Below are 13485 nucleotides of genomic sequence, written 5' to 3' on the forward strand. Positions count from 1 at the left end.
GTGTCTGTGTGTGTGTGTGTGTGTCTGTGTGTGTGTGTGTCTGTGTGTGTGTGTGTGTGTCTGTGTGTGTGTGTGTGTGTCTGTATGTGTGTGTGTGTGTGTGTGTGTGTGTGTCCAGTCCTTGGAGCTGGTGTTACATTTAGTTGTGAGCTACTGGATTTTAGTATTAGGAACTGAACTTGGGTACTGTGCAAGAACACTATATGCTCTTTAAATGCTGAGTTTGTCTGCTGATTGATTATGCATTTGTGTATACAAGTGTGCATTTGCGTGTCCTTGCATGTGCACATACCATGTTGTGTCTGAGATCATAGGGTAACTTATAGAAGCCTGTTCCTTTCTTGTGGTTCTCTCCCTCCACCATGTTGGTTCTGCAAATGAAATCCAGGTTTTCAGGGATGTCAATAAGTGGTCTTACCGGCCAAGCTGTCTCACTGGCCCCATGGTTGGCCATTCTTTTGCAACACTACAACACTCTGTTGTACTGTATTGGTGTGTGGCTGTATTTTCCTGCTTGCTTAGCAGCTTTGATTGACTTTCAAAACAATATTTTATTAGGTACTTTTCTCACTGCTGTTACAAAACACCTAACAAAGTAATTAACTAAAAGGGGGGGGGGTATTGTGGCTTACAGTTTAAGGTTCACTGTCTGTCATGGCAGGGAAGGCATTGTGGCAGGAATAAGGCAGCAGATAGTTCATCACAGAGCATCCTCGGTCATAAAACAGGTTGATGAATGCCAGTCCTCAGCTCATTTTTACCTTCTTGTTTTGGTTTATTTTGGTTCAGTTTGGTTTTGGTTTTGGTTTTTTTTTTCAAGACAAGAGTTTCTCTGTGTAGCCCTGGCTGTCCTGGAACTCACTCTGTAGATTGTTTTGTTTTTAGTAAGACAGTTATAATGCTTATAGTAAAATTATCATGTCATATAATAAGGCATTACAAAATACTCTGGGTACATTTAACTGGGCACCTAACTCTGTAGTATGGAAATATATATACACACAGTTTGGAAATAAATATAGTATGGGATAGTATGAAAATATAGTATGGGAAGTGATAAATTGACCTCACTAAATAGAAAAATATTTCAGTGTGTGGGGAACTGGGAAGGCATCTTGTTGGAGGAGACCCACGTTGGCAAAGATGTGGATGAGTGGCAGTGGCCAGGGAGACATTCCTGACAAGGGCAGCTTGCACAGCCCCATGAGTTTCAGTTGTCCTGTGCTGTTGTGATAAGGTGTGGCACAGAGGAGCAGCCATGGACACAGTGGGACTGAACTGCACACCCACAGGTATTTCTCTGCATAAAATTTAAGAGTTGGGATTTAATCCTAAAGACAATACTGTCATTACATGTTTTAAGCAGAGGAGGGGGCTGTGATCATATTTTTGTTTTACTTTTTAGGTCTTGTTTTAATTTTAAAGAACTATTTTAATTCTTCGAGGCTATCACAATATTTATGATCACGTTCACATAGCCTTACCCCCATTCTTCCCAGATCCTTTCTCCCTCCCTGCTGCCTCAGTTTTCTTTTCCTTCTAATGGCCTATGGATTCCAGTTTGTGTTGCCCATGTACTGAGTGTGGTGCCGTTCACTGGGGCTTCACTCTTAAAGAAAACTGTCCCTCTGCCAGTCAGTCGGGAGCAGTCAGCGGTTCCTGTGATGTGGAGGGAACTTGTGAGTGCCCTCTCTCTCTTTCCTTGTTAGAATATTGCCTGGCCTCCTCTTTTGTTTGTTTGTTTGTTTGTTTGTTTGTTTGTTTGTTGAGACAGGGTTTCTCTGTGTAGCTCTGTCTGTCTTGGAACTCACTATGTAGTCCGGGCTGACTTAGAACTCAGAAATCTGCCTGCCTCTGCCTCCCAAGTGTGGGGATTAAAGGCGTGCGCCACCACTGCCTGGCACCTGGCCTCCTCTTGTGTAGGTGCTTCAGCTTCTATGAGTTCATGGGTGCAGAAAACCTTTGTTCAGTATGTCTGTTCTCTTTCTTAGGTCCATTTTTATCTTGATTTTCTTAAAGTTTCTATTATCTCTGTAGAAGGTGCACTGAAGGGGATGAGATTAGAGAGTGTAAGCCTGGTGTCAGATTGTAACATGAATCCAGGCAGGAAGCAGTGTGAGGCTAAGCAAGGCAGTGGGCTGGCAGAGGAGGAGCTGATAGAAGACATGGAAGGATAAGAGTTTGACTTGTAAAATATGCACCTCAGTGCGAGGGCAAAAGGGCAAGTGTGTGCCAGGGAGAAAGGGGTCTCTTTGTTAGGTTGGATCTCCCTAAAGATTGCAGAATCCAATATTCAGAATAAATATCAAACCGTAGCATAACCTCAAGAGTTCGAAAATGTTCTAGATGCCCTTTCTTCAGTCAGATGTCTTGACTGGCTTGTGAGACAGAGCTCACTGGCCAGTGCTGCATAGCTGAGTGTGCCTTGTGCCCTGGAGATTTGCTGTTCTTAGTTGATTCGAGGAGTTCTGTCCTTTTAAAGAACGTAACACTCTCATGAAACATCCATTTCATAAATGGTTGAGTTAAAACAAACCTGGGCCACCTACTGTGGAAGATGTAATAGCACACAGAGCTTTTGAATAAACAGGAGGACTTTCCTTCCTAAGGCAACTGGCAAGTTTTCTTATGCTCTGTGATTGGCCATTGGTGCCCTCTTTTGGAGGTTCACTCTAAGGCAGCACCTTGCAGTTCTCTTCATTAAAAGGGGAAACATGAGAGATTGAAAAATTATGATAGTGACTGTCAAGATGGATCTGAGGGTAAAGGCACATGCTGCTAAACACAGTAACCCGAGTAGGAGAGATCTGACTCCAGCAGGAGTCCTCTGATGGCATGGTGTATGTGTAACACACACACACACACACACACACACACACACACACTGCACCAGCCCCCACACACACACTGGTGAAAGGTGATAAAATCTGGTGAGAATGATGAAGATTTATTTGGTTGCAGGGCCTCAAGATTCAGTGGCAATTTTGAGAAATATCTTCACCATCTTGTTTGGTAGACCATGTTTATGATATTATAGACTATTTTTAAAAAGTGGACATTTCTAGTGAGAGGCCACATTTCTCAGGATAATGTTTGAGGACTTTCCATGTAGCAAAGAGTCAAAAAGCAGCCATCCCAGTAGGTAAGAGCAGCTGCTTGATTGATTGCAGAAATCACTTGCTCGTTATGGGATGTCTTAGTCAGGGTTTCTATTCCTGGACAAAACATCATGACCAAGAAGCAAGTTGGAGAGCAAAGGGTTTATTCAGCTTACATTCCCATATTGCTGTTCATCACCAAAGGAATTCAGGACTGGAACTCAAGCAGGTCAGAAAGCAGGAGCTGATGCAGAGGCCATGGAGGGATGTTCTTTACTGGCTTGCTTCCCCTGGCTTGCTCAGCCTGCTCTCTTATAGAACCCAAGACTACCAGCCCAGAGATGGTCCCACCCACAAGGGGCCCTCCCCTCTTGGTCACTAATTGAGAAAATGCCTTACAGCTGGATCTCCTGGCGGCATTTCCCCAACTGAAGCTCCTTTCTCTGTGATAACTCCAGCTGTGTCAAGTTGACACAAAACTAGCCAGTACATTGGATGTGGGAAATTGTACAGTCAGGAGCATCATCCTCAGGACAGTGGCTAGGAAGTGATAGGAAGCTTCACGGTGTGTGTGTGTGTGTGTGTGTGTGTGTGTGTGTGTGTGTATGAGAGAGAGAGAGAGACAGACAGACAGAGAGAATGCTTCAGTTTTCTTTCTATAAGCCACAAAGAAGCAATCTTTGGGTGCTGTCCTCCAGGAAAAAGTAGTCCAACTATTTGACTAACTAGGATGCCAAGCCTGAATGGTTTTAGTAAGCAAGTGCCCCTAACACTAGTTTGCATTCTGAAGCCGACTCTGCTCTGTGTACACAAGGACTCACTTGACTTTTCTGTAATAAATGAAATTCATTATTTTTCCACAGCAGAACTATTTTCACTATTTCTCAATGAATCATCATCGTTTTATAGTGATGCTCTTTCTAATACTTGTTTGTCAGCTTCAATTGGAACATGCTCATTCACCTTTTCGGTTTCTGGTTCAGTTTTGTGGGACATGGTATCAAGTGGGTATCCACAGCAAGCCTAGAAAATCATTTAGTTTTGGTGTATTTTTCTCTTAGCCTTTCTGGTAATGTTTGGTGATCACTAATAGGAAGCCATTCCATCCTCCCTTCAATGTATGTCATGAGGTTTCCCTCCTGTCCCAATAAAAAAGCCTCTTATCAAAAACTGACATCCTAAATGAAGCACATAATTGTATAGCTTATTTATTAGTGTGTTAAACTTAAAATGTAATGGTTTCATATTTCAAAATGAAAGCTTGTTGTGATTCATGGTTATCAGTGACAGAGTGGACAGCTCTTCCATATGGCTGCTGTGATATTGCCTTTGCTCAGCCCTGCGGCTCTCTTCCTGTACAATAGCTCCCTCTACTTGAAAATAACAGTGCAATTACATCTTAACATTACATACCTTATTAGTAAGATCCTTTTTTTTTTTTTGAATTCTCTTGCTACATATTAAATGTCTTGTTAAATATCAGATTATGCTAGACAATTAACAAGGACCTGATCACTTGGGAAACAGGTCAGTTGAAAAGGAAAAGCAAGAATTGTATTTGAGAGTGTTGTTCAAAGGCTGGTGTAGGCTGTGTTGATGTCGATGTGTATATTTTGTTATAATTCTGTGCAGTGCTTTGAAAGGAATGCACTGAGTTGTGGAAAGCAAAGCCAGAAATCTTCAAACGAGCCCCCAGTGCCTCTCACAGATACAGCCTGCATCTTGGCACATCCTTGCTTTGCTAATCCCAAAGTGTTACAGTAAATCCTGCCGCTTGTTTCTCCCTCTTCTCTCAGGAAGAAATTGATAGAAGCAAGCTCAGCAGAATCTGGTTTACTCCAGTGGGCTGTGTAGAGCGGTCCATGCAGCACAGAAACAGTGGCCGCAGATGTGCTGTGGCTGGTTGATGAGGAAGGCTTAGAACAGTGCTTCATCATATTCCCATCTATCCCAGCAAACAGGCAGAGCTGTACTGGGCTCTAGGATATTTGCATCAGGGTGCCTTTCCCTCATACAGAGTTCTTCCTGACAGCCATCCTGCGGAAGCTCGACTCTATCCCTCACCAGTGGCTAGTGGTGACCAGGCTCCTTAATTTTCCCAGCATCACTTTCTGTGGTCTGAAATTCAGACAGTAGGCTTGGTATTGTGGCTCACACCTCTAGTCATATCGCTCAGTAAACTGAAGCAGGAGAATTACTCTGAGTTCCAGGTTTTTCTGCATCAATATATCTGTTATCTTCTGTACTCACATCAGAGAACACAGGGTCCTCCCACTGATGAGAGGTCTGCTTATTGGCTTGCTCATGAATTCTGTGTATTTATATTAGAATCTTTCTGATTTAGACCCCTAAGTCTGTCATAATTTCAATTATTTTAAAAAATGCACTGTAAGCGCATACCTGCTTGTGTGTTGCTGATGCTCTCGTGCCAGGCAGTCACTTTACCATGCAACATTTATTAGTGTGTGTGTGTGTGTGTGTCTGTCTGTCTGTCTGTCTATCTGTCTACCAGTCTGTCAGTATCCTTGTCTGTGTCTATATGAGTCTGTGTATGGTGCACATGTAAGGTTCATGTACCTGCATACACTGCAGAGGCCAGAAGAGGGTGCCAGGTACCCTCCTCTGTTACTCTGCCTTTTCCTTCGAGGCAGGATCTCTCCTTGAATCTTGGGCTGGCCTTTCTCCAGTAGAATAGAAGTCAGCAAACCCCAGCATCCTCTCATGTCTGCCCCACTTGGAGGTAGGATTATAGGTCAACATTCAAACTCTGGGTCCTATGATTTGGGAGTAAGTGCTCTTAGTGAATTATCTTTTCAGCTCCTAAATACACTTTTAAACTATTTTCTCTCTCTCTCTCTCTCTCTCTCTCTCTCTCTCTCTCTCCTTCCTGAGCGTAAGTGATTTCCTAGCAGAATGCTGTATTTGAATGATGGAGTGTTGTTTCTAGTTTATGCTACCCTTAGTCTGCATATGGGCCAGTCCCATGTCTTTGTCCTACAATATAACTAAGTTTGAGAGTGTCAGAGAATCTTGCCTAACTGTTCTCAGATCTCTTGTGACCAGTCACTGAAAGTTTAAAGAATAAATTTATATGTATTGAGCATTTAGACCACAGTTGAAACTGTTATGATAATGTCTTTACCATGATGTAAGCTGATATTATAATTTATATAAAATGATGTTTTCATTGATTTAAGTGTCTATAGAATAGCAGCAGAATACTGGCCATGTGAGATAAACAAATCAGATTTGTTAAAGATGAGCTTTCTTAAGGCTGCATATTTATTTTCAGGGGACTGTCTTTCTTTCATTTGACTTGTAGGACCCCCTGGATCCCACACGGTCAGTGATCGTGATTCGCTCCTTGGTGGCAGATGGTGTAGCGGAAAGAAGTGGAGAACTTTTACCTGGAGATCGCCTCGTCTCTGTCAATGAGTTCTCTTTGGACAATGCCACTCTTGCTGAGGCTGTGGAAGTGTTGAAGGCTGTACCCCCAGGTGCTGTGCACCTTGGCATCTGTAAGCCTCTGGTGGTAAGTTTGGAACTCAGTTGGTATAGAAGTGGTAGTTAACAACATGAACTTGGAAGACAAATTTGCCAGACCTGTAAGGCTTGAATTGTGTGAAAGGGAAATAAAACTAGTACGGTAAAGAACATGGACAGGGGAAACAGACACTCTAGCCTTGAAATCCATCCCATGTGGCCTACTGTGTGTTTGACCCTGTGCAAGTTTCTGTTCTTTTCTTTTTTTTAAACTCAGGTATGTTATTTTAGTGCACAGGTGTGTGAGGTTTTTGCGTATGTGTGCAGTGCCCATAGAGGCCAGAAGAGTGCATCAGATTCCCTGAGCTGTAGTTAGAGGTGAATGTGGGTGCTGGGCATCACACCCAAACAGAGTCCCTAGCACCAAACTACTGTTCCAAAAGAGCAGTAAGCAAGTTTCTGATGTCTCTGACTTAGCAGATCAAGTTTCAGAAACAAGGGCCATGCCACCGCAGGATGCGACACACTGAGTGACTGCTCACTGCTGGTGGCGCCAGTCTTGTCCCTGCTACTTTTATTACTACTGCCCCTTTACCTTCAGGTTTCTAAATAGAATCCTGAGTTCTAGTCAAATCCCTTCAATGTAAATTGTTTCCAACCTTCTTAATCTTGCTACTCTATTACAGTTTCTCATGTTGTGGTGACCCCAACCATAAAATTATTTTGTTGCTACTTTTTAACCAACTTGCTACTATTATGAATTATGATGTAAATATCTAATACACAAGATTATCTGAAACGTAACTCCTGTGAAAGGGTTGTTCCACCCTAAAGGGGTTGCAACCCATAGGTTGAGAACCACTGTTTCAGACTGATGTTAAGAAGGTATAGTGAGCTGGAATTCATATTTTTGTTCATATGGAAATGAAATTTTCATACTTTCCTGTCATCATCTGTCATCAGCGTGTCTTTTGACCCCTAGCACTGACAACCTTTCTGTGGTCAGATTGTTTTGAGGTCATCTTCGTGTAAGATGTACTATTTCATGTTACTGTGCTTGACTATCGCTCCTTAAAATTGTGTTGTTGAGATTCTCAGTACAAAACAAATACTTCATTGTTTTCACTTAGTTTTAAATGTTTATTGTACGTCACTATATTTTAAGCCACTCAAGTGTATTAATTAGTGTTATCTTCAAAGCAATGTTAAGCATCCTTTTGTCACTCATTACAAATGGGCCAGTGGAGACGGAGTTGAACAACTTTTCCAAACTTCCATCAGTAGAAGGAGTGGGGTCAAAGCACGAGCTTGGCTGGACAGTTTCCAGCCTTACACTCTCTCAGGCACAGCACACTAAGCTCGCTTTATTGCAGCATCCTGTTTAGTTTGCCTGCAGGTATCTGAACAGTCATTTGGTCATGGTAGGTTCTCAGACTGGGCTTCAGAAAGCCTATTTCTAGCTTTGCTCTGAATAACTCAGTGAGTTTCAGACTTCAAAGGTGTGTGGGCTACAAAGAATCCAGAGGGAGAAGGTTGACCTGGAGATGGAGACCCCGTCCTCAGGCTGCCAGTTCTTCACAAGCCTCCCTCCTCAGTGGGTCGCCCATACTGCTCTGATGCAGTACTTTGCATTTCAAAAACATTATATTGGTGATTTGATAAAGTCGACCAATTTTATTCTATGAATCGTTTATAAAAATTCATAGTGGAATGAGCAAGACTAAAGAACTAAAGTTTTTTCTTGCCTCTAAAATTCTTTTCGTGTGTAAATATATTAGTATATTGCGTGACAGCAGCTCTGGCACCTCACTAGCTTGGTAGGTAGTGACAGTTATGTTCTTACACTCACACACACACTACATCTATGGATAATGAGCAGTGCACAAAGTGTTTTTGAATTCCGAAACTGCAGTATGACCTTTGTACTTCTTTTTACACTTTTGTGCTTGAGATTGACTCTAGGACTTGTATGTCACTGTAATTTAAGCCTCTCACATGCTTCCCAATGCTAATCACCTGCGCTACAAGCATTATTTTTTTATTCCTCTATACACATTAAAATGTCTGAATATAACACCTATCAATTACTTTAATCATTTAAAATTAAGTCAAGTACATGGCTAACCAAGATCTTGAATTTTTCATATATGAGATGTACTGCCATAGGCAACAGGTGGTAAATTGAAGTACACAGTGTGGTTTTTGCATATATTAAGGAGGAAGAACATTAATATTTTTATAAGGTTCACCTTTTTGGGTTGTAGCAAGTATTTGTCTATGTTTTCCCTGACAGTTATCATGGCTATATGGGAGAGTCCTAGCCATGTGTGCCCTGTAGGAGAGGGGCAGCACAGGCTTTTCCTTTAAGCAGCTTTAAGAAGTCTGAGGAGGTGTGAAAAGATGGCACCTATTATGGACAGAGTCTGCATCCTGTTGTGCTGCTGGCAGAGGAGGGAGTGCTGCAGAGGCTGAGACCCTAGAGCATGGCCCTGGGAGGGATTTAACCTCATCGTGAGTTGTCACTTGGCTTACATTTCTCCTTAGAGTTTGAGGCTCCCAGGACAGCTGCGGATTACAATTACCTCTGTAGTATTAAGCCATATAATAACTGTACTCATAGAACTACAATGAGAAATTATCACCTTATCCATGTTAGCAACTCATCTTTTCTTCTGAAAACTTACCTCAAACATACGGGATACAAAAATCATAATAAACTGACTTTTAAAAACTGTACTGTGTCTTTAGCACTAAGTAGACACACAGGCCCTGGAGCCCTTGGCTATAGAGCTGTGGCGTACTCTGTGGTCTCCAGGTTGTGTACCCTGAGGCCTTTCCATCTCACTACCCACGTTGCTGATCTGTAAAAGTATAATTACATAGAGTGGTAAATGAGGACCAGGACTCTGAAATCAGATTCTGGACATGTAACTGTTGAGTGACTAGCAGTAACTGAGCCCGTTCCTCATCAGTAAGGTGCTCTCTTCTTAGAGTGCCCATTGATGATGAGCACGTGAATGTGATCGAGTACTGTGCTTGGTGCAGGGATCACTGCCAGGCTGTCCCTGCAAGGCCTTTTCCTGGTGAGTGGCTTTTCTTTAATTCAGATTGATGCGTTGTGGCCTACAGTTCATTTTCTTTTCATTGTTGGTAAATGTTTGCTTTGTTGATAACATTTGCATAGCTTTTGTTCAGTTATTGCAATGGTTGAGAACTGTCTAAAGAGAAGTTGAAGCTGAAGGAATTTTTTGATCATAAAAGTGGTTTTTATTTTCAGGAAGATGAGAAGGAAGAACATTTTAGTTTACATTCAAACAACAATGGTGACAACAGTGAGCCTCCAGAGACTGTTCATGAGACCCACTCGTCTTTAATCCTTGAGGCGCCCCAGGTATTTAGTAAAGTTATTTGCCATTTGAATGTGTGTGTGTGTGTGTGTGTGTGTGTGTGTGTGTGTGTGTGTGTGAGAGAGAGAGAGAGAGAGAGAGAGAGAGAGAGAGAGAGAGAGAGAGANGTGAGAGAGAGAGAGAGAGAGAGAGAGAGAGAGAGAGAGAGAGAGAGAGAGAGAGAGAACACAAACTGGTTACCACTCACTTGGTTAAACAGTTACAAATGAACTCCTCCCTCCCCCTCACAATCACACATGTGCCCTACCAGCTTCTTTCTCTGTAATTAGTATTCTTTAAATAAAAATTTTTCATGTGATCTAACATTGTCTTGTTAATGACAGAAGATGTAAGGCATTTTCAAAGAACAAACAGTGGGGTTAACAACATGGCTCAATTGAGGCACTTGCGATCAAACCTGACCTGAGTTCTGAATCTGGAGCTTACAAGATAGGAGAGAACTAACCCCCACAAGTGACCCTTTGATTTTTACACGTGTCAAGGCACTTCACTTCTCTACCCCCAGATAAATCTTCCACTCCCAAATAAATATAAAAATATTTTAAAAGAACAAGCATTTTAAAAACACTAAAAAACATCTAAAATTTTGGAGAAAGAATAAGCATGGAAATAGACATCAATGTAAAATGCTGTAGAACATGGAGCCAAACATGCAGATTCATATTTGATACCTTCCCAAGAAGATTATCTACTCAGACCTCTTTGGTGCTATAATCATAGATGGTATGTATTGAGTGTTCCCTTTTTATTTATTTAATTTTTTAATTAGCTATTTTCTTTATTTACATTTCAAATGCTATCCCGAAAGTTCCCTATACCCTCCCCCAACCCTGCTCCCCTACCCACCCACTCCCACTTCTTGGCCCTGGCATTCCCCTGTACTGGGGTATATAAAGTTTGCAAGATTTAGGGGCCTCTCTTCCCAATGATGGCCAACTAGGCCATCTTCTGCTACATATGCAGCTAGAGACATGAGCTCTGGGGGGTACTGGTTAGTTCATATTGTTGTTCCATCTATAGGGTTGCAGACCCCTTCAGCACCTTGGGTTCTTTCTCTAGCTCCTCCATTGGGTGCTCTGTTTCCATTCTATAGATGATTGCGAGCATCCACTTCTGTGTTTGCCAGGCACTGACATAGCCTCATACAAGACAGCTATATCAGGGTCCCTTCAGCAAAATCTTGCTGGCACATGCAATAGTGTCTGGGTTTGGTGGCTGATGATGGGATGGATCCCCTGGTGGGGCAGTCTCTGGATAGTCCATCCTTTCGTCTTAGCAGGTGTTCCCTTTTTATCCCTACAATGTACTTTATTCTTTGTTTTCCTTGGTAACAATTGTTCAGCAGTGTTCCTGACATATGTACAGTGTCTCAGACTGAGAGGCATCCCCATAAAGTCCACTGCACTTAAAAATGTAGACATTTTGTGTTAAAATTTTGTAAGTCATGTTTTCAGATATATCCTCTGACTCTGGTTTTTGACCAGGCTTGTGGTATTGATTTACTGTTTCAGTGTGAAGCTTAACCATGTACTGTTGAGTTATGAGAAGAAAGCAGAGGGGCAGGTTGATTGTAGATCTTATACTAGGTAGTGCTTAATGGATGGGGCTTACAATAGGATGAGTGTTGATCTATAGGAAATTAGGCCTCTGTGTTCAGCAGCCATGGGCTCACCAGAGTTAGGGCAGAGGCTCGGCAGAAATTATATTCTATATTTTTATTCCTCTTTATCATATTCTCAGTGTAGGTGAAAATCTTGTTTCTGTTATTTGGCTTATTAGGAGAAAATTATACTTACTCAAAGTACTTGACATATGACTATGTGCTTATTGTGTAAAGGGCTAGAGGTGGGGCTCAGCAGTGGAGCTGTGCCTGGGAAGTGTAGCGCCTTCCATTCAATCTTCTGTCCTTCAAAAAATTAAAAAAGGATGGGTTTTGAACTGTCTAATAGCTTCACTTGTTGAGTTACTCAAGCATGACCACGCTGAGCTTGCTGTCTTTCCTATCTCAAGTAGGAAATGTGTCTGCTGTTATGAACTATGATTTGTGTTAGAGAGGAGTTAAACATAAGTGGTGTAGCATTTTGACCAAATTCCTCACTGTGGTGGAGAATTGTCGGTAGTGACCGTATGATGAAGCTTTCAGTTGTGCATTTTCTGGCTGTGCAGAATGAGCTGCAGTTTCTTCCTGTTTCGTGATAACAGAAGAGCATGTACTCTGACGGCACATTGGTTAAGGCAGAGTGCTCCAGTCAGGTCGGCACTTTTCCTGGCTGAGGTGTACAGTGCAGCTTCAAGACAAGTGAAGCTAACATTTCTCAAAACCTTTTCTTTACAGGGATTTAGAGATGAACCATATCTTGAAGAACTTGTGGATGAACCTTTTCTAGATTTGGGAAAGTCTTTGCAGTACCAACAAAAAGACATGGACAGCAGCTCGGAAGCCTGGGAAATGCATGAGTTCCTGAGCCCTCCGCTGGAGGGCAGGGGTGAGGAGAGAGAGATGCTTGTAGATGAGGAATATGAACTTTATCAAGATCACCTCCGGGCCATGGAGTCGAACCCACCACCAGCACACATTCGGGAGGCCACTCCTGCATCTCCCTTGCTGGAGCTCCAGGCTGGCACACAGTGGCTACATGTTAACCTCTCAGGAGGCGAAATGCTAGAGTGTCACGATGCAGAGTCCATGATGAGTGCCTGTCCCCAGGAGATGCAGCAGTATAGCTACAGCACTGCAGACATGGTACGGCTTTGCCACTCAGCCACCACCTGCTCCCCGCTCTGCTCCCCACCCCTCGCTCATATTGCTTCCACAGATAAGGCAGAAATGAAATGGGCTTCTCACAGTTAGGATGGCTGACAGGATGCACTGCCAGGAGCCGAGCTATGCGCTTGAGGTCATTCTTTTTTGTATCACACCACTTCTCTGGAATCCTGAGCTGTGATTACCTTACTGGTCTAGTGGATTTTCACTGGTTTTTTTGTTTTGTTTTATTTTTGTTGTTGTTGTTATTGGTAGTGGTGGTTTTGTTTTGTTTTGTTTGTGTGTGTAACATTTTTCTTCTCACTTCTTAGTTCAATAAAGAGTTCTTTTAATCCTTAAGATTTTCTTTTAAATTCCCTTAGGGTAACATGGTTATGTGTTTCTTGTGTGGTATATTTGTCAGGGCAAATCAGGGCAAAATTAACATACAGTATATTATTATATGTTATACATTATTATATACTGTACATTATTATTTCTATCTTTGCTGTTCATAGCATTCTCCCTGTTATGTGTGATGTAATAGTAGTGAGTGCCAGAGAATTACTTTCCCATTTGAGACTCAGCCTATTTATAACTTGGCAGGAAGCATTACCTTTTAATAGGTTAACCTTACTATTAAATCATCAGTAAACTTAATTTTTTAAAATAAAGTTATATTTAATTAGTTCTCTTCCTTCTTCTCTTCTCTTCTCTCCTCTCCTCTCCTCTCCTCTCCTCTCCTCTCCTCTCC

The 13485-nt window shown here is 42.1% G+C and overlaps 1 protein-coding gene across 3 annotated transcripts in view; it reads left to right on the plus strand.

Annotated features, from left to right (window-relative positions):
• Patj (PATJ crumbs cell polarity complex component) overlaps positions 1-13485 on the plus strand; it is a 312739-nt gene that overhangs the window by 90004 nt on the left and 209250 nt on the right. For all 3 annotated transcript variants that reach the window (XM_021200048.2, XM_029539757.1, XM_029539756.1), the window contains exons 18-20: positions 6421-6630; positions 9859-9972; positions 12324-12731. In XM_021200048.2, coding sequence (XP_021055707.1) covers positions 6421-6630; positions 9859-9972; positions 12324-12731 — 732 coding nt within the window. The remainder of the gene's footprint in view (positions 1-6420; positions 6631-9858; positions 9973-12323; positions 12732-13485) is intronic.

The sequence above is a fragment of the Mus pahari genome, chromosome 6, assembly GCF_900095145.1.
Source record: "Mus pahari chromosome 6, PAHARI_EIJ_v1.1, whole genome shotgun sequence".
Taxonomy (NCBI): domain Eukaryota; kingdom Metazoa; phylum Chordata; class Mammalia; order Rodentia; family Muridae; genus Mus; species Mus pahari.